This window comes from Tiliqua scincoides, chromosome 5 (genome assembly GCF_035046505.1).
Source record: "Tiliqua scincoides isolate rTilSci1 chromosome 5, rTilSci1.hap2, whole genome shotgun sequence".
Taxonomy (NCBI): Eukaryota; Metazoa; Chordata; class Lepidosauria; order Squamata; family Scincidae; genus Tiliqua; species Tiliqua scincoides.
In genome coordinates this window covers 70,891,282-70,912,259 of record NC_089825.1, presented here as the reverse complement: position 1 = coordinate 70,912,259, position 20,978 = coordinate 70,891,282, and the positions used below count along the sequence as shown (strand labels likewise).

The following is a 20,978-nucleotide window of genomic DNA, read 5'->3' as shown; positions in this document are numbered from 1 at the left end:
TAGCATGGACTTGGAAGAGAGCTCTTCGAGCTCCACAATTCTTCCAACAGAGGTAAAAGAGAATTTTATTTAAAAGAGAATTTTAAATAAAAGTTATTCAAGAACACTTTGACCATGGACTCAAATGGTGGCCAAATCAGGACTGTCAATTAAAGTTCTATCTAGAAAATCTAGGAATGGGGAAGCAGGGGCAGGGGATTTTGAGAACTACCCCTTTCAAAAGAAACATTACACCTCCTGATAAAATTTTGCTTGGAGGCCCTGGTTGCATGTGGTCCACGCCTATTCCAATTTTTGTCTCCATGGTCCACGGGCTCCTAAAGGTTGGGAGCCACTGCTGTAAGATGTAAGAGAGAAGGAAGAAAGATAAGAAAAAGGAAGAGAGATGTCTCATACTTGTCCTATATTACTCAAGCACAGTGGTTCTTCAGTAACAAAGGGAATGGCAGTGTTTGATGCAAAACCAGCAGGTTACCCAAATTATTCATGAGCAATGGCAGAGCAGCATATGAGCAACAGATGGCGAGCAATGGGACAAATAAGGAAGCATGAGGGGTCTTCTTAAGCCATTTCTGCCCAACACTGCATATACACAACAGGGATCAAAACCTGTGGGCTGGGCCGAAATGGGTTAAGGAAAATTCTCATAAATAAGAGGCTGTATGAACTCATCAAGGGCCTCCTCTTCATTGTGTTGATGGTCCATCCCCAGCTTGCAATGGGTGCTTCTGTTCTGTACCAGACAGAGGGTTCTTTGATTGCTCAGGAGGCCTGTGCCTTAATCATCATACAGCTCTTGAGTTTACAGTGAGGTTGAAGTGAGAAGTCAAGATTAAAGGCACCTTTTGTGTTTGCTAAAAACTTTGCTTTCTCTGAAGTCAGGAAGCTGCCATAATGCGTCTAAACAATCTGCTGTTCAAACAATGTGGGCAGGTCATAAAATTTTCAGAAAGCAGAAAGGTTTCTCCTAAGCCAACCAGCTGGGTTTGGGATGGGGAAGGTGGTTTGCTATGATGTCAAAGTGCTTCTGGTTTCACAAAACTAGTTTGATGGCTTTATGTCAGCTGCAAATGGCAAAGCTATTATTAAAATTCTTTGGTGGTTTGGACATCTGAAAAGTCTCATATTCTACTTACAACTTACTGCTCCTTTCCCCCTCTGAACCACAAGAAATGCCATTCAAAAGAACAGAGAGGCAGAAGTCTCCTAAACTGTCACTCTGTATTCCCTCTCCTCCCCAAGAAGGGCCTAGTTAAGAGACTGGAAAATAGGAATAAAGGAGACAGAAAATGTGAAGTAACAAGAGATACAGAGAGGGTTCTGTTAACCATGGATCATATCTATGGTATATCTGTGGTTTCTGTTAACCATGGATCAGAACTGCATCGCCCAGTGCGCTCCCTCCAGAGGCGAGGGGAGTTGTGCTTCCTCCAGGCCTCCAAATATCTTATAAGGCAAGAAAAATGTCACTTCCAGTTCTATAACTTCTTTCTCTCTTTTTTTTTTGCACATGCTTTGGGCTGCAAGGGCAGGCAGACTGACCCTGCCATGGAGACCACCAAGATATTTTTATTCATATCTTTTAAAATTAAAAGTTAAAATTTCCCCATTCTCTGGTGGGATCTCCATGGCAGGGTCAGTCCTTGATATGTGGGACATGCCCAAGCCGTGGCTCCTCTAGGGTGGGAGCTGCCAGAAGCATGTGAGACTACGCTCTGGAGGATGCACCTTAAGACTGCTGTGTCCCCCGAAATGAAGGAATCTATCTTGTAGCATTTAATAAATGTGTTGGGCAAGCTCTAGGTAGCCACCCTGCACACTGCCTCCAGGGATGGATGAACTCTAAATGTTGCTGAGGTGGTGGCACCCCTGAGGAAGTGCACCACAATGCCCTTCGAGGGCTCCCTGCCCAGGGCATTGTAGGCCTCTGCTATGGCCTCCCTCACCCATTTAGAGAGGGTGGAGGGGGATACCTTCCTCCATTGTTCACTGGGCTTGTAGGAGATGAACATGGCCTCCGTCTGACGGAAGGGTGAGGTCCTAAAGATATAAAAGCTCACTGCCCAATGCACATCAAGGGTGTGCTAGACCCACTCCTTGGGGTGGGCTGGTTTAGGGCAGAAGGATGGGAGGACCACCTCCTGGGATCTGTGAAAGACAGAGTGCACCTTGGGGAGGAAGGAGGGGTCTGTATGAAGGACTACCCCAGTGGTATTCAGACTGGGGCATCACAAGGGCTCAGCCTAAGGGCCCTGGCCTCTGCCCCCTTAAGGGGCAGGGGCAGGGGGAAGGCAGCAATGCAATCCTCAGGATCGTGCTGCTAACAGGAATGCAGGGACTGGGATGTACTCACCAGTCCCTGCAGCAGCCGTCCCGGGGTGCAGGGAGCCCTGCGCAAGCGCCTGCAGGCCTCCCCAGCCACTTCGAAGTGAAAGTAGAGTGATCGGACTCCACTTCCGGTTTTGCGGAAGTGGAAGTTCTCAAACTCCCAGAGAGTTTGAGAACCACTGGATTACCCTGTCCTCCTAGAACACGCAGAGGTCTCTGGCAGTGGATAAGACCGCTAGCTCTGAGAGCCTTCTGGTTGAGATCACACCTAGAAGGAAGGCTGTTTTCTGGGAGAGGTTCTTGAGACAGCAGATCACCATGGGCTCAAAAGGCAGTCTCATTCAAGCCTTGAGCACCAGTGTCAGGTCCCACGTGGGGACTCTGGACACAAGGAGGGAGGTTGACGAGGCTCACCTCACACAGGAACTTACGAACATAGGGGTGGGATGCCAGGACTCTGCCTTGGGAAACACCAAGATGGAAGATATTGTGGAGACCTGTCTCAGGAGGGCTTCTGTGCTTAGCCCCTAAGCTCCAGGAGTTCCTTAACCCTGATCTTCTTATGTTGAGCTTTCACAGGGAGCACCACTCCACCAGTGCTTACCACATCCCACTATATACCCTATTAGTGGATCTCCTTCTGTCTTCTAACAAGGTGGTCAGAACTGATAGGGAATAGCCTAACCTGGCCAACCTCTTCCCACTCAATCTCCAGGCAGCTAGCTGGAGCATTGCTATCTGAGGGTGCAGGATCAGCCCCTGAGACAGAAGGTCTGATCAAAGTGGAAGGGGCAAGGGAGATGCGAGGGACAACCCTCTCAGGTCCACATACCAGGGTAGGCGGGGCCAGTTTGGAGCTAGGAGGATTACCTCAGCCTGCTCGAGTAGTATCTTTATGAGGACACTTGGTATGAGTCTGATCAGTGGAAAGGTGTTACAAGATGCCCCTGGGCCACAGACAATGGACAGCATCTATCTCCTCTGAGTTTGGGCAGTGCCCCCAGGAGAAGAAACTTGGAAGTTGATAGTTGAGGCTGTTGGTGAACACATCCATGACAAGGGGGCTGATGCTGCGGTTGATCAAAGCAAAAACCTGGGGATGCAGTCTCCACTCTGACTGGTCTAGCTTCTTTTGGCTCAGCCAGTCCGCAGTGGTGTTGTCCAGCCCTGGGATGTGTTCCACTCTGATGGAACCAGTATTCCTCTCTGCCCATAGGAACAGCCTGTGTGACTCCTTCTGCAGGGTGGCTGACATGGTGTCCCTGGCAGTTGACGTATGCTCTTGGGGACATGTTGTCTGCATATACTAAGGCATCCCTGGACCTGATCTGTTGTCTGAACGTCTCCAGGCCCAGGAGGGTTCAGCTCCAGAAGGTTGATGCTCTCCCTTGCTTTGCTCTATGGCCTGGCAGAGCGCAACGTGGTTCATGTTCATGAGGAATCCATGGTACTTGAGGCACTGGATGGTCTGCTGCAGGTGCAAGGCTCCTTGTTCCAGTGATCTTGCTCTCAGTAAGATCTCGTCCAAGTACAGGAAGGCTGTGATGCACCTTGCAAGGAGAGGGGCAATCAGAACCTCTGTGAACACTTTTGGCGCTGACAAAAGTTCAAATGAAAGAGCACAGTACTGGTAGTGATCGCCCTGGTAACAGAACCTAAGGAACTGGCGACAGGCTGGGAGAAACAGCATGTGAAAATATGCCTCCTGGAAGCCCAAGGAGGCCAGGTAGTTGTGCCTCCGAATAGCCAGAAGAATGGAGTGCAGCATCTCCATCTAGAACCTCTGATGCCTCATCCATCGGTTGAGCCACTTGAGGTCCAAGATGGCTCTGGTGTCCCCTGACTTCTTGGGCATGATGAAGAGGTGGGAATACACTCTGGAACCCCTCTGGGCCCTTGGGATCACTTGGGATCACCTATGGGATCACCTATGGCTCTGACATGGAGTAGGTGCTGGATGGCCTTGAGTATCTTTGTGTGCTTTATGGCACACTTGGGCTTGTGCACCTGAACAAACCTGTCTCAAGGGATGACACAAAGTTCCAAGGAATATTGGAACTCAAGGTGTACTGGGCCCATCTGTCCAAGGTGACCATCTCCCTCTGTCTAACGCTGCAGTCTTTCTCTTATCAACTCAGGGTGAGGATAGTTGGGTGTCGTTGTGGCTTGTGCCTTGGAGTTAAACCGCTGGCCACGTGACTTGAAGGCCAGATTATATGGCAGCCAAACCATTCTCTGTAGAAGCCTCTGGAGGGGATGCTGGCACAGTGATGCCTTGAGGGATGAGAAGGCTGGGATAAGGACTCGTGGGCAGTCCTTGCAGTCCTGTCCCTGGTGGGTAGGGAATTCTTACCCCTTCTTGTCCCTTGACTAGACCAGGAGGGGGTCCAAGTCCTCACCGAAGAGCCTGCCTCCCTGGAATGGAACACTGACTACTCGAGAGTGAGAAGTGTCAACATCCCAGTTGCGGAACCAGGTACTCCTCACAGTACTCCCGCAGCCACGGATCAGGCTGTGAATTGAATGAGTCCGCTTTGGCGTCTCACAAAGGCAGCAGCCGAGGCCATCCTTCTGAGATTGGAACAGTTTTTGAAAGGAAGTGGGTATTTCTCTATGAATTCCTGCATTCAAAGGACGAGGGCCCCGGAACAGAGGGACGAGGCTACTAAGGCCCATAGGGAGCAAGCAGATGCCTCAAAGACTCTGATGGCTAATTCAACCTTCTTGTTGATAGGGAGACCATCGCTATCTGAAGCCAAGATGGAAGGAGACCCCAGGGCTGCTACTGGTGCTTCCACCAAGGGGGACTTGAGCCATGCCATGTCCAGAGTGTAGAACTATTAGGGTCTCAGCTCTTGGCAGGGTTGGTCCATTCCTTGTCAATGAGCTGCTTGAAATAAGGGGTAGAGGGAACCATTGGGGTGACTTCTGCTGGTTAGGAAAAACAGCCAAGTCCCCCCATTTTGGTTTACGGTTCAGACCCTCTGCCAGGGCTTGATCTCTTTGCAGCTCCAGCACCTTTACCACCCCCAACAGTAGCTTGTGGAATTGCCCTGCAGCAAAAAGGTAGGAGCCCTGCTGTGCTGGCTCATTTTCCTTCCCTGAGATCTCATGCTCCTCCATGATGAGGTGTAAGAGCCCTCCTCCTCAAGATTCTGCTCGGTGCATGCTCAGAGAAATGCTCTGGCCACTGGATCCCTTCTGTTTCTTGGGGGGAGGGGAAGGAGCTGGAACGCTTCCTCCTCCTCCTCAAGTGGGAGAGTCGGTGGTTTGGGGGTAGGCTGGAGGGTGGAAGACCCCTGAACCTCTGCATAGATTCGATGGCGGCCACTAGGTTGGTTGAGATGTTGGCCTGGACTATTTCCTTAATAGTGTTATCAGCACTCCCCAATCTATGGCACTGAGCTCGGGATCAGGAGCAGGCGCCTTGGCACATTCTTCAGGGTTTGCCACAATGGGGTGTCCACCAAAGGGAAGAATGCAAAACCAGCCTCAGGAGTGAGGCTGAAGCGAATGTGGCCGAGCACTGGCTGCTACTGCAGGATCCTCATGCCACATGTAGCCTGCTCATTGGGTTTTCCAAATGGGAGTGGATGGCTAAGGAAGGAGAGAGGCTGCTGCGCTGTTGCTGGAGGTCTCTTCCTTCCATCTCTGGTCAATGGATGGAGGGGGCCTCACCAGGTGTCAGCTGCTGCTAGTGCTTTGGGACTCCGAATGCCACCGGTAGTCTGCTCGCCAGGCTTCCCAAGATAGTGGGTGGGGTAGGAACGAAGTTGCTGCGCTGTTGCCACTTTGCCCCATCTCTGGTTTGGTGGAGAGGGTCAGGTGCTCCTGGACTGGACCTGGCATCACGGACCAGCTTGCAAAGTCCCAGCCACAAGTGGGGGATGAGAAGCCTTCGGGTGCATTTGCGCCACTGCAAGATGGCCACCGCTGGGCTCCATGGAGGAGTGGGAAGGCCTCAATCTGTCCAGCTCCAGGAAAGTCCTGGAGTGCCTGCAAACACTGCAGGGTACTCTGGCTGGTAAGCAGTCTCCAGGCTGCTGAAAGGCAAGGGTGCACGAGGAGGAAAGGGGTCTTCTGCTTGTCTCTTCTCTCTCCAGATCAGCTGGAAGCTAGCCCAACTTTCAACCTGCTTTATCAAAAGGCAAGGCAAAGAATCAAGTCAGCCCCTTCCCTCAGGAAGACTTCCAACCTGACCTGCCTACCTGAGAGGGAGGAGTTATCCTGATACCAAGGACTGACCCTGCCATGGAGAGGGGAGAAGTGAGGGTTTGGTACCAGAGTTTGAAGTAGGTACCGAAGCGTTGAAACTATCCAAATTGATGGAGATTAGTACAGACTGTGTTCTTGTACTGAGACTGGAAGTGCATATGCTAAATGCCAAGGGTTTGAACTGAATACAGAATCACTGGAACAGAGAAATTTGAGCTTTTCTGCATATTCCCCTTCTCTGTGAATCTGTACTGCTGGAAAGCTTCTTCTCATGGCAGTCAGGCAAAATCACATGCAAAAGAACACCAGGTAGAAGAGGTCCCTCTAATTCCCAAAGCAAACTGAGCACTTTGTAAACCTCTACCACAGTAATACAAACAAACCTCAATGATAAAAGAAAACAAATGGGAGAATCCCATAGGACTTGAACTTAAGAACATAAGAATAGCCCCACTGGATCAGGCCATAGGCCCATCTAGTCCACCTTCCTGTATCTCACAGCAGCCCACCAAATGCCCCAGGGAGCACACCAGATAACAAGAGACCTGACATCCTGGTGCCCTCCCTTGCATCTGACATAGCCCATTTCTAAAATCAGGAGGTTGCACATACACATCATGGCTTGTAACCCATAATGGACTTTTCCTCCAGAAACCTGTCCAATCCCTTTTAAAGGTGTCCAGGCCAGACGCCATCACCACATCCTGTGGCAAGGAGTTCCACAGACCAACCACACGCTGAGTAAAGAAATATTTTCTTTTCTCTGTTCTACCTCTCCCAACACTCAATTTTAGTGGATGTCCCCGGGTTCTGGTGTTATGTGAGAATGTAAAAAGCATCTCTCTATCCACTCTGTCCATCCCCTGCATAATTTCCTCACCTCCAAAAGGTTGTCTGAGCCTCCCAGAGGCAGCACACAACCGCGTACTGCTTCTGCGAGGCTCAAACTGAGGGAAATTGCATCTCGTGCGATTTCTGCGTTCCTTCATGAAACTGGAAGTTATGCAAGAGATGCAGTTTCCCTCAGTCTGAGCCTTGCAGAGGCAGCACACGGATGTGCGCTGACTCTGGAAGGTTCAGACAACCCTCCAGAGGGGAGCAGAGCATCCCCTTCCCTGCGCGGGGTTCGCAATGTGTTGAGCGCTGCTTTACAATAGGGATCATTACAATAGAGATCCCTATTGTTAAGTGGCACACGACTGTATTTGTAAAAACTCATTGAAAAATGGGGGTTTAGGCTAGCCTGCCCTTGAATGCTGTCTCAACAGAGAAAGGCAGTATGTAAATACTGAAATAAAAATTTAAAAATATTCCCACTAAGAGATCCATGCCACGGCACAAGCCCCCTATGCTTGCTGCACAGAAGCTCCTTGGTGTTACAAGGTGCACACTGATGATGTCAAGAGCCACTGCTGGACTGGCAGGAAAGCAGAGCTTCAAGCTGTGCAGAGCTCGGCTTTGATGGAGTTTGGGCCTCATGACTACACAGCTTAACCATCTTCTACCATAGGTGTATTACTGCACCACTTGGCAAGAAGTGGGGTACAAGAAACAGATGCCAGCAAATTTCCTGAAATTTTTTTCCTGTGGAAAGAACTGGCATTCGTTAAGAATTTTTTTCAGAGTGTTGGGGCCACCTCATTTTATGCATCAGGAGAGCAAAGAACACTGTTTTAGGGAAACTGAGGCACTGGCTATTGCCCCACTAATTAAAATGAAATTTTGGCACTTTTTATGGTAAGGGACTAGACTTTGAAGCCCTTCAGTAACTGGTAATTTGCTGAGAAACAAACCAGTGCACAAATTATTGTGTTTCCACTGTTTCAATTATCCACAGATAGGGCTCCTCCCTGCACACACAGTAATGCAATCACAAGGCTTACCTCAGTGCAGTAGCTCTCAAACTAGGGCATCAAAATGCCCCAGCCAGAGAGCCCTGGCTGGAAGTGGGTCGTGATCGTTATCTGCACGGTCTCCGTATGTTGGGGAGCACTGTGTAGGCTGGAGCCGGGCTCCCCGCATCCCTAGGAAACTGCTGCAGGCTGTGGTGAGTCCAGGCAAGCCCCTGCATGCCTCAATAGTGATGTGATTCTGGCAATTGCGTTGCCCCCCCCCCCTGCAGCGGGGCTCAAACTCCCTGCAAATTTGAGAACCACTGCTTTGGTGAAAATGATCTTGCTTTACTGGGTCACTGTAAGCCTATAGGGCTAAAGCAACAAATAAGCCATCTCCCAACAGTTTGAATGCTTCAAAAGACACCATCAAATGTAAGAGGAAGTGGAAGTTAACCTTGATTGCATTTTTTTAAGAGTTCAGGCTGCTAGGAGGCAGCCTGTTAATCGCTATAAGCCTTTAGGCTTATAGAGACGGAGCAAAGTAAAGCCATCTTTACTACGTCAAGTATTGCAATTGCATTAATGGGAATGCAGGGGGCTGCAGATGCAGGGTTTCCTGTATCTGCAGTTTACATATCGGCAGGGGGTCCTTGGAATGGACCGTCCACAAATATGGAGACAGACCTGTAGTTCACACTTTTTTGTTATCTGATTTTAGTTATTTATATGCATTTCAGCCTTAAAAATTCATATTTTTGGATTTCAGCACCGTGGACAGTTTTTTCTGGAGACTTACACTTCAAAATCTTACATAATCACTTACATAATCACAAAATTATGATTATTTACAGTGTCCTCAAAATGGGGTTTTTCTTTGTTTACTGGAGACTTCTGACTACTGCCACTGAGCAGCTCCTGGAAGATAATTAGCTTGGTCTTCTGTAACACTAATGCAACATAGTGTTGGCTTTATGCAGAACCAGCCAACTCAGTGTAAAAAGGGAGGGGGGTTCTAGGTTTTTGCAAGATATTCAAAGATCAAGAAGCACCCCATCCTTGAGGCTTGCTTAACTGAAGTCTTCAGCTCCTGAGAGGGTTGTTTAGAACAGTGTTTCTCAAACTGTGGGTCGGGACCCACTAGGTGAGTCATGAACCAATTTAAGGTGGGACCCCATTCATTTCAGTATTTCATTTTTAATATATTAGACTTGATGCTACCATGGGATGTGACTGCATTTGGGGAAATGTTACATTTCTGTACTTTTAACAGGCTATTAGTATATTCTTTCAACAATGATAGTAAATGGGACTTACTCCTGGGTAAGTGTGGGTAGGACTGCAGCCTAGGATTATTAAAAATGTTCCTGCTTGATGATGTCGCTTCTGGTGATTCTGGACATTACTTCTGGTAGGTCCTGACAGATTCTCATTATAAAAAGTGGATCCTGGTGCTAAATATTAGAGAACTACTGGTTTAGAAAGTTATTGGCTGGCTCTGTTGTAAGCCTGCAAAACACCTCAGCTGCTGTTTTAACAGCTAGCTCAGTTGGAAATGAAGTGCTTTTCTCCTGGTCACTCAGAGGTCAAGGAGCACTCCCCCCCAGCCATACTCTAAGACAGGGGTGCTCAATAGGTGGATCGCGATCTACCGGTAGATCGCGAGGCAAAATGAGTAGATCGCGGAGTGCCAACCCCCCCTTCAGGTGCCTCTGGGAGGAAACGCCGGGAGTAAGGCCCATTGTACTCAATGGGGCTTACTCCCAGGTAAGTGTGGCTAGGATTGCACCCTCACAGCCTAATCCTAGGCATGTCTACTCAGGAATAAGTCCTGTTATACTCAGTGGGGCTCAAGGTACACCAACATACATTGTACACATAAATGTTATATGTTATGATGGCGCGAGCATTGTAAAAAAAACTCTGGTAGATCTCCGGGCCTTGCTGGGTTTCAAAGTGGCTCTCGAGCCAAAAAAGTGTGAGCACCCCTGCTCTAAGAACTTGCAACAGCTAGGGTCATGTGATCAATAAAAAATGGTTTGGGGGCAAGGTGGGATCAGTTTCTGAGTATGAGTTACATAAGGATGTCAACACTCTGGATATATTGCAAAAGCATTCTCTCTTTAAAGCCACAAGTGCACAACACACAATTTTGTATCAGGTATTTTTTTTTTTAAAGAGATTTGTCCCAGCTTGAAAGTTTCTCAAAACTGTTGCAAAAATGCACCTTAGGAAAGCAGCTGCATCTAAGCAATGATGGTCCAGGCAACTGTACAGGTGAGGTTGCTGGATCTGGGCTTCATGCTCCCTGTCGAAACCTCACTTCCACTCCCACAGGCAGAGTTGAGCATGGTATGCTGGAATATCATTTCAGGCCTTCCAGGTACTTGCAAGAAAGGCTGCATGTTGTTGTTGTCCCTGACCTGTGGAGGCCCTGGCTCTTGTCTGCAAGCTGGGAAGAGGAGGGCTGAGGAAGGCAGCCATGGCTCTCCAGAAAGGGGAAATACAAGAGCACATCCTGTTCTTCGCAAAGAATGCAGTAAGACAACTGCATCATAGAATGCTTAAACTTCAAAACTAGAAAGTGGGAAACAGCGAATATAAGCCTTGAACTTCTATGCCTAAATCGCACCCAATACCATACAGTACACCAGAATGGTAAATTCACAACTAACAGGAAAGCAGGATGGTCATAAAGAAGCAATTCCCATTTATTTCTCTTAATGCTTATGGCAAGCTAAATCTAGGTGCCTGTCCCACAAGTAACATGAAGAATAGAGGGTGGGGGCGGGCAGGAGGTGTGCCTGGGGGAGGGAGGGAGGCGGGTTCATAGAGCTCTGCTCCACCGGATCCACATCGCACATGGAGGGCTTGGCGTCCAACACGAGCACCTTTACTTTACCGCCGACCTTTTGGGCTCATTGTGGGGCTACTTACCTTACCCGGGAGAAGGGGACAAAAGTCCCCTTCTCCTGAGGTGCCACCCGCGGTAGCCCAGAGCACACAGGATCCGGCAGCAGCTGTTCTTGGTGCCGCCGAGGCTGGGTGCCCCAGGTAGCTCAGGATTGGGCTGTTATTCAAGAAGCTGGCATTTTTATGTACTGTATGCCTCATCCTTTTTAATCTGTACACAAGGACTGACAAATTGGTTAATTCAAGGTGTTATGAAAACTTCCCAATTTTCTCACTGTTGACTTTATTTGGAAAGGACAACTTGCTTGACAATACTGAATATATTCAATTCTAGTTCATATGTTAGATTACATTATTTGGCACAAGTGAAATTTGCACAGTTGAACAGTTCAGTAAACAACAATTGAGTACATCTTAAGTATTTGATGTTTATCTGCAACACGAAAACAGAATAACTCAAGTAGTATACGTTTAATATAAATTATGTCCTTAAGGGCGCAATCCTAACCCCTTATGTCAGTGCTTTCCAGCACTGACATAAGGGCAATGCAGCTCTGAGGTAAGGGAACAAACATTCCCTTACTTTGAGGAGGCCTCCATGAGTGACACCCAACTACAGGATGCAGCACATGTTCCATTGGCACCACTATGCCAGTGCTGGAAAGCACTGACATAAGGGGTTAGGATTGCGCCCTAAAGCTCTGTAAACACACTTACCCTTCCAATCTGACATCAGGTAGAGATCTGTTGAGTGCAATCATTTCACTTGCCATTAAATTAAACTGGTTAATTTTAAACATTTCCTTCATTTTTTCTTGGTCCTCTTTAGGAATGACAACAGGTTTTCCCATTTCTCCTGGGCCTTCATGAGGTTTTTGTACCTGTTCAGGAACTAACAGAAATTTCTGAATTACTTACACATACTTGAAAAGAACTAAACTTCTTTACTCTGAAATGGTTATATCATCACTAACCCTAAACCCACTGAATATAATCTAAACACTGAAAAGGTGGGAGTTGTAAATTATAGCCCGAAATTTAATTTAATCCCGCTTGCATTTTTCTGGCTACTGATTAGTTACATCAACTAAAGCTCAAACAAAACCAACTAAGGGGACAATCCTAACCCCTTATGTCAGTGCTTTTCAGCACTGACATAAGGGCAATGCAGCTCCAAGGTAAGAAAACAAACATTCCCTTACTTTGAGGAGACCTCTGTGAGTGGCACCCAACTGCAGGATGCAGCACATGTCCCATTGGCACCACTATGCCAGTGCTGGAAAGTACTGACATAAGGGGTTAGGATTGCACTCTGAGAAAAGTAACATACATAGAAACAACATTCATAAACACTGTACAAGAATTACGTTGTAGATTTAAAAATTAAGTTAATTTTGAAAATTTCAATTCCATGATTTTCTCTTGATCGTACAGTTATGCGTTTTCTCTCATATCTTATGATCCCATCATCCCCCAAAATTGGGGGGGGGTGTCATTTTGTCTGTAAAAGTTTGTCACTTTACAGACAAAAATGAACTATCAGATATTTAAAAAAAATTTAAATGTACGTTTGAAAAAATTTCAATTTAAAATTTTAAAATCATTTTAAAAATTAGTATTAAAACTATTGTGCTGTATGACATATGAAAGTTAATTAAAAGTTTTAAAATGAGACCACTCCCAACTCTATTCAACTGAACATGCACACGAAAAGTGGCCCCTTTGTGAGAGATCTTGGGGGACAAGCCAATCTACATGGGGAAAAGCAGTCTTCAGAATCTCTCACCTCAAACTGTTAAGGGCTGGTTAGCTAAACTCTAAAGCAGGGGTGCTCAAACTTTCAACTTTAGGGATGCTGGACCTTTAACAAGTGTATAGAAGAGAGAATTTCAGCAGGTGCAGACAAGTTGCACCTGCTGCAATTCTCTCTTCTATACACTTGTTAAAGGTCCAGCATCCCTAAAGTTGAAAGTTTGAGCACCCCTGCTCTAAAGAATCGGGGGATCAGAAGACACCTAGAGGAGGTGCTCAGTCCTTCATTTTGCTCTTCCCATTCTACTAATAGAGCTATTTTGCACATTATAACACATGTTTTAGTGCAGACTGACCTAGAAGACTGGCCTGCATTAGGTACACAAAGATTCATATGCCAGCCCAAACCGGGAATAAACTTGTGCCTTTTGTGGCTCTTCCAACATCTGTTAACTTGAAAGGGATTCCACCTCAGCTCTCTGGAGCCATGCCCTGGCACTCTGTGAGGATTGCCTGTGCCACAAACAATCTGATCCATTCCAGGAGCTGGGCTTGATCCAAGAGGTCAGAGGAGAAAGATGGGCTACCAATCCCCACTTCAATGACATTGTTCAGGTTAAATTCCTGCTCTTTAGAGACTGCCCCTTCTCCTCAGAGGCCTCACTCTCAACTGACAAACTTCTATGGCTGAAACAATGAACAGCCCTTCTATGGCTTTGACAATCCAGTTACCATACTCTGCAAGGAAGAGGGTAGCACAGGGCTTCTCTTAACTCAAAAGGTTCAGAGGAAAAATCATAAGAACATAAGAACAGCCCCACTGGATCAGGCCATAGGCCCATCTAGTCCAGCTTCCTGTATCTCACAGCGGCCCACCAAATGCCCCAGGGAGCACACCAGATAACAAGAGACCTCATCCTGGTGCTCTCCCCTACATCTGGCATTCTGACTTAACCCATTCCTAAAATCAGGAGGTTGCGCATACACATCATGGCTTGTACCCCATAATGGATTTTTCCTCCAGAAACTCGTCCAATCCCCTTTTAAAGGCGTCTAGGCTAGACGCCAGCACCACATCCTGTGGCAAGGAGTTCCACAGACCGACCACGCGCTGAGTAAAGAAATATTTTCTTTTGTCTGTCCTAACCCGCCCAACACTCAATTTTAGTGGATGTCCCCTGGTTCTGGTATTATGTGAGAGTGTAAAGAGCATCTCCCTATCCACTCTGTCCATCCCCTGCATAATTTTGTATGTCTCAATCATGTCCCCCCTCAAGCGTCTCTTTTCTAGGCTGAAGAGCCCCAAACGCCGTAGCCTTTCCTCATAAGGAAGGTGCCCCAGCCCCGTAATCATCTTAGTCGCTCTCTTTTGCACCTTTTCCATTTTCACTATGTCTTTTTTGAGATGCGGCAACCAGAACTGGACACAATACTCCAGGTGTGGCCTTACCATCAATTTGTACAACGGCATTATAATACTAACCGTTTTGTTCTCAATACCCTTCCTAATGATCCCAAGCATAGAATTGGCCTTCTTCACTGCCACCGCACATTGGGTCGACACTTTCATCGACCTGTCCACCACCACCCCAAGATCTCTCTCCTGATCTGTCACAGACAGCTCAGAACCCATCAGCCTATATCTAAAGTTTTGATTTTTTGCCCCAATGTGCATGACTTTACACTTACTGACATTGAAGCGCATCTGCCATTTTGCTGCCCATTCTGCCAGTCTGGAGAGATCCTTCTGGAGCTCCTCACAATCACTTCTGGTCTTTACCACTCGGAAAAGTTTGGTGTCGTCTGCAAACTTAGCCACTTCACTGCTCAACCCTGTCTCCAGGTCATTTATGAAGAGGTTGAAAAGCACCGGTCCCAGGACAGATCCTTGGGGCACACCGCTTTTCACCTCTCTCCATTGTGAAAATTGCCCATTGACACCCACTCTCTGCTTCCTGGCCTCCAACCAGTTCTCAATCCACGAGAGGACCTGTCCTCTAATTCCCTGACTGTGGAGTTTTTTCAGTAGCCTTTGGTGAGGGACCGTGTCAAACGCCTTCTGAAAGTCCAGATATATAATGTCCACGGGTTCTCCCGCATCCACATGCCTGTTGACCTTTTCAAAGAATTCTATAAGGTTCGTGAGGCAAGACTTACCCTTACAGAAGCCATGCTGACTCTTCCTCAGCAAGGCCTGTTCGTCTATGTGTTTTGAGATCCTATCTTTGATGTGGCATTCCACCATCTTACCCGGTATGGATGTTAGGCTGACCGGCCTATAGTTTCCCGGGTCCCCCCTCTTTCCCTTTTTAAAAATAGGCGTGACATTTGCTATCCTCCAATCTTCTGGCACCGTGGCCGTTTTGAGGGACAAGTTGCATACCTTAGTCAAGAGATCTGCAACTTCATTCTTCAATTCCTTAATAACCCTTGGGTGGATGCCATCAGGGCCCGGTGACTTATTGATCTTTAATTTATCAATGAGGTCTGAAACATCTTCTCTTTTAACCTCTATCTGACTTAACTCCTCGGTCAGGAGGGGCCGTTCGGGTAGCGGTATCTGCCCGAGGTCTTCTGCCGTGAAGACAGATGCAAAGAACTCATTTAATTTCTCTGCCATCTCTAAGTCTCCTTTTATCTCCCCTTTCCCTCCCTCACCATCCAGAGGGCCAACCGCTTCTCTGGCGGGTTTCCTGCTTCTAACATATTTGAAGAAGCTTTTATTATCCTGAAAGGGGAAGCCAATGCTTATGCTTGCTGGGCAAAATCACCAAAAACAACTCTTCTCGCTATAGCGCGCATCTTGTTGAACTGCACCCTGCTCCCAGAAGGGCACAGAGAGTCAGGGAGGCACCTCTCCTCACCTTGCTCCAGCTGCTGGCTTGCAGCCAGCACAAGATTTAAACAGCTGCGGCAAGAAACCTCAGCCTGAAGAAAAAGCTCTCAACCTGACTCTTACAAGCTCTGCCATTCAACTCTGGTGGGAGTGAGGCCCATGAGCCTTCACCACACTCTAGAACAGGGGTCTCCAAACCCCAGCCCAGGGGCCAGATGCGGCCTGCAGCAAGCCTCTATCCGGCCCGCGGCCAGCCTCTTGTCCCCTGAAAGCCCCAGGCCCACTTTGCCAAACATGACTATGCTCTGGTTGCATCTGGAGGATGTTCTAAGGGCCAGAGAGGTTGAATGAATGAGCCCATTCATTCATTTATTTACACATCTAAGTTTCATCTCTAATTTATTTATATAAATCTTATATTTAAATTTATTTTTTGGCCCTCAAAACCGTGCCAGACATTTGATGCGGCCCTCTGGCCAAAAAGTTTGGAGACCCCTGCTCTAGAACAACTGGACATTCCCTTTGTAACTTTACTGCAAGACTGGGGAGCTGGTCCAGTTGCCATCATATCTCCCTTCCCTCTCTAGCTAGGGGTGGAATAGGGAAAAGGAAGAAAACAAGAGGAAAAAGAATTGGCTAGCCAAGAACTGAACCTGGAGTAGCTCAGCTTTAAAAATCATGCTCCACATATGAAATAGGACTGATCTGGGGGCTTGCTGTCCCTTCACAGAGGTCAATCTGCTAGGTGATCCAGACTTCAACATCACGGAAAGGGCAATTCTAAAGGTTCAAGTAATCCCTCCCCTAACTGGAGAATCATTTTCTTATTTGCTTATGCGTCCTCATCACTAATAAGGCAACAAAGCACAGGCAGGCAACTGCAGCTGGAATTCCAGCTGTTGAATAAGCAGACACTTTCAGAATGTCCTCTCCTTCACAAACACACACCAAACTTCAAATGCAGAACTGAGCTTGCCTCAGAATTTATTGTGCCCTCTCCCTACTCCAATAAGAACATAAGAACAGCCCCACTGGATCAGGCCATAGGCCCATCTAGTCCACCTTCCTGTATCTCACAGCAGCCCACCAAATGCCCCCAGGGAGCACACCAGATAACAAGAGACCTCATTCTGGTGCCCTCCCTTGCATCTGGCATTCTGACATAACCCATTTCTAAAATCAGGAGGTTGCACATGTACATCATGGCTTGTAACCCATAATGGATTTTTCCTCCAGAAACTTGTCCAACCCCCTTTTAAAGACGTCCAGGCCAGACGCCATCACCACATCCTGTGGCAAGGAGTTCCACAGACCAACCACACGCTGAGTAAAGAAATATTTTCTTTTGTCTGTTCTAATTCTCCCAACACTCAATTTTAGTGGATGTCCCCTGGTTCTGGTGTTATGTGAGAGTGTAAAGAGCATCTCTCTATTCACTCTGTCCATCCCCTGCAAAATTTTGTATGTCTCAATCATGTGTCCCCCTCAGGCGTGTCTTTTCTAGGCTGAAGAGGCCCAAACACCACAGCCTTTCCTCATAAGGAAGGTGCCCCAGCCCAGTAATCATCTTAGTCGCTCTCTTTTGCACCTTTTCCATTTCCACTATGTCTTTTTTGAGATGCGGCGACCAGAACTAGGCACAATACTCCAGGTGTGGCCTTACCGTAGATTTGTACAACGGCATTATAATATTAGCTGTTTTGTTCTCAATACCTTTTCTAATGATCCCAAACATAGAACTGGCCTTCTTTACTGCCGCCGCACATTGGGTTGACACTTTCATCGACCTGGTAATTTAACCCACAGAGATTCTACAGTGGGGTCAGACCCACCTTCAACCTCTACTTTGCTGGATTCTATCCCTTCCTTAACATAAATGGCCACCCCACCTCCAACACGCCCCTGCCTGTCCCTTCTGTAGAGTTTATAGCCTGGGATTGCGGTATCCCACTGATTCTCCGCATTCCACCAGGTTTCCGTTATGCCCACTATTTTCCCTTGTCACCAGACATTCCAGTTCTCCCATCTTTGCTCGGAGACTTCGGGCATTTGCATAAAAGCATTTGTACATTGAATGCCCCAGGATGGGTTGCTTATTAGCTCCTTTGTCTCCGCATCCTCTCACTGTGCCAAACCGTCTAACACATCCCATCACGCTACCATTCCCAATTTCTTCTCCTACTCTGCCTTTGTCTTGTTGTTCTCTAACCTCCCCGTCCCATAGGGATGAGGAGTCCCGAACCGGATGCCCCTTGGCTCCTGTCGGCCTTCCCCCAGGGATCAGTTTAAAAGCTGCTCTGCCACCTTTTTAATGTTATGTGTCAGCAGTCTGGTTCCATTCTGGTTCAAGTGAAGCCCGTCCCTCTTGTACAGGCCCTGCTTGTCCCAAAACGTTCCCCAGTGCCTAATGAATCTAAACCCCTCCTCCCTACACCACCATCTCATCCACGCATTGAGACCCCTGATCTCCGCCTGCCTAGCTAGCCCTGCGCGTGGAACAAGTAGCACTTCTGAGAATGCTACCTTTGAGGTCCTGGCTTTCAGCTTCCTACCTAATAGCCTAAATTTGGCCTCCAGGACCTCCCGGCTACACTTGCCCACGTCGTTGGTGCCGACATGCACAACCGCTACCTCTCCCCCAGCACTGTCTACCAGCCTGTCTAGACGAGAAGTGATGTCTACAAACTTCGCACCAGGCAGGCAAGTCGCCATGCGGTCCTCACATCCGTCGCAAACCCCCTCTCTATGTTTCTAATAATCAAATCCCCCACTACAAGAAGCCCCCGAACCCCCTCCCGAGTATCCTGAGTGCGTTCAGATATGGGCCCGTCCCCAAGAGAAGGGGTCCCCACTAGGGGAATGTTTCCCTCCTCTCCAGGATGACGTCCTCCAGCCCTGAGACTTCCCACCTGGGCAACCCTGCTGCTGGCTGGCTGACTGCATAGCTTTTTTGTTGTTTTTATTTAGGGGTACTTAAAAACCCTACACTGGTTTGCTGCCCTCTTCTCAAGGGAAGAGAAGGTCAGTGTCTGGGGCCCTGGCCTCGCCTCCTCGCCCTGCTGCTGAACTTGCCCAGATGCTAAACTCGTGGTGCCTTACCTGACATTTTGTTCCCAGAGGCACTTGGTGTCCCAGAGGCTACGCGCGCTTCTGCAGAGAGGCTCACACGGTGGCAGGCACTAGCTTTATACCCCTAGCTAGCTCCTCCTCCCTCCCTCCTTGCTGATTGAAAGGGGGGCTGGTCTTCCCAGGTGAGATTACAAAAGCTCAGGAAGACAAAAGGCTATTGATGGGCTTAATCCACTCTGCAGGCCCCTGAATGGGTTGCTTGGATTAGCCTATATTTTTGGAACACTAATACCTACCATAACACAGCCCAACAAAAAACAACTTTCTGTTCTGGTGCTTTGGAAGTTAGACCTACTCTTGGCAGTGGCGTAGCTAAGGAGGTGCAGGGGGTAACAGTTGACCAGGCATCAAGCTTTCGGGGGGCAACAAGCTGAGCTTGACACTGGTGACCAAAATTGTGAAAATCTTGATATGAATAAGTAATACCATCATGTTATAATATCAATGGAAAGGTAATTTAATGCAGAGTGCAATGAAACAAATGGCACTGGGATATCTGTTTTCTATCAAAAGTTATGGCCAATTAACCAGAAAATGAGAACAAAACTGACTTCTGGAACAAAAAGTGGATTTGCTTAACTCCAAACTGACCTATGAGACGGTTTGTTCTGAGTGCCAATGAGATGTAATTATGATTCAGCATGGAACCAATAACTTTTTATTTATTTACTTAATTAAATTTCGATTTTGTCATGCAGGGGGGACTACAAAATCTTCTTGGTTGCAGATAGCCTTAGCTATGCCACTAACTGGGGGGGGGAGGCAGCAGAGCAAGTGGGTGGTGAGCTGCTGGGAGGAAGAGGTGGGCTCCTCCCAATTTTCACTTTTTAAAAAGCCTGGGTGTGATGTCACTTCTGGTTGTGGCATCACTTCCAGGGTAACATTTTGAGCTTGGCACCAGGCTACACAATCATTAGCTACACCATGGACTCTTGGATATATTTGGGGCACAAATTCAAAAAATGGGATCTGCTTTGATCTATGAGTTTTAGTTTTGGAGACACACTTTTCCTAGATTCAATCTCCAAAACTAGATCACAATCTCATTTTTTGAATCACTGTCCCAAACATATTCAAGAACAGATCAAAGTTTTTAGATACCAAAATGCATTGGGCTGTGAAAAACTATTCTGTAGAAAAAAACAGATAGCTATTTGTGCTTGCTACAAATAAAGAATTCTTCTACAAATAGTTCCATGTGATGAAACAAATTTTACACTTGTGTTTCTCAAAAATCCCCCCCCCCCCCGCCCACTGCATAACCACTTTTGCAGTAAAGGAAATTTAAAACACAGTTTGTGGTACTATATGAAATTTACTATTCCAAGAAGGGGGAAAAAAATCAATGTGATTTTAATTTAGTTTAAGAGCAAATACTTTCTTTTCCCCATCATTTCTCTATTTAGTCAACTGATTAATATTTCACAATGCTAAAATCAACAATTCCATATCTGATCATTATAAGTTACTGTATTTGTACATATGCACTCACCATCCCCAGGAGGTAGGCCTCGCTCTTTTTTATCATCACATTTATTGCATTCGCTGAAGTACAGCAACAAAAACATATCCAACAGGACCCAAACCAGTGAGGTGGCAAGGACCACCTTGCAATATGCAAATTTTCTCATGGCACTTTTAAGTCAAATACAAAAATAATGTATATTGACGTCAATGATTCTGCTTTAATCCCATTTCAGATATCATGTTCTGTATCTATGGAGAAAAAAGAAAAAACATTATAAATAAAGAATAACATTATATTATAAAGAATAATAAGAATAAATAAATAGTAACAGAATAAACATTATAAATATAAATTATAAATAAATAAACATGAGTAAAGTTATATTGTGAGTTAAACATAAAGCAGATTAAAATTCTCATGTTTTCATGTACAAAAGGATATTTAGGCAATGTGTATTTCTTAAAATATAGGCACTTTAGTAAACCAGATCTTATAAAAAACAATC

The 20,978-nt window shown here is 46.8% G+C and overlaps 1 protein-coding gene across 2 annotated transcripts in view; it reads right to left on the bottom strand.

The window, feature by feature from the left end:
• GALNT1 (polypeptide N-acetylgalactosaminyltransferase 1) overlaps positions 1 to 20,978 on the bottom strand; it is a 112,480-nt gene that overhangs the window by 45,987 nt on the left and 45,515 nt on the right. The window contains exons 2-3 of one of the 2 annotated variants that reach the window (XM_066628076.1): positions 20,498 to 20,721; positions 12,006 to 12,180 (exon numbers count right to left, since the gene is read on the bottom strand). In XM_066628076.1, coding sequence (XP_066484173.1) covers positions 12,006 to 12,180; positions 20,498 to 20,636 — 314 coding nt within the window. In that variant the 5' untranslated portion in view covers positions 20,637 to 20,721. Of the gene's footprint in view, positions 1 to 12,005; positions 12,181 to 20,497; positions 20,722 to 20,978 lie in introns of those variants that run through there. The other variant, XM_066628077.1, reaches the window with a different exon arrangement.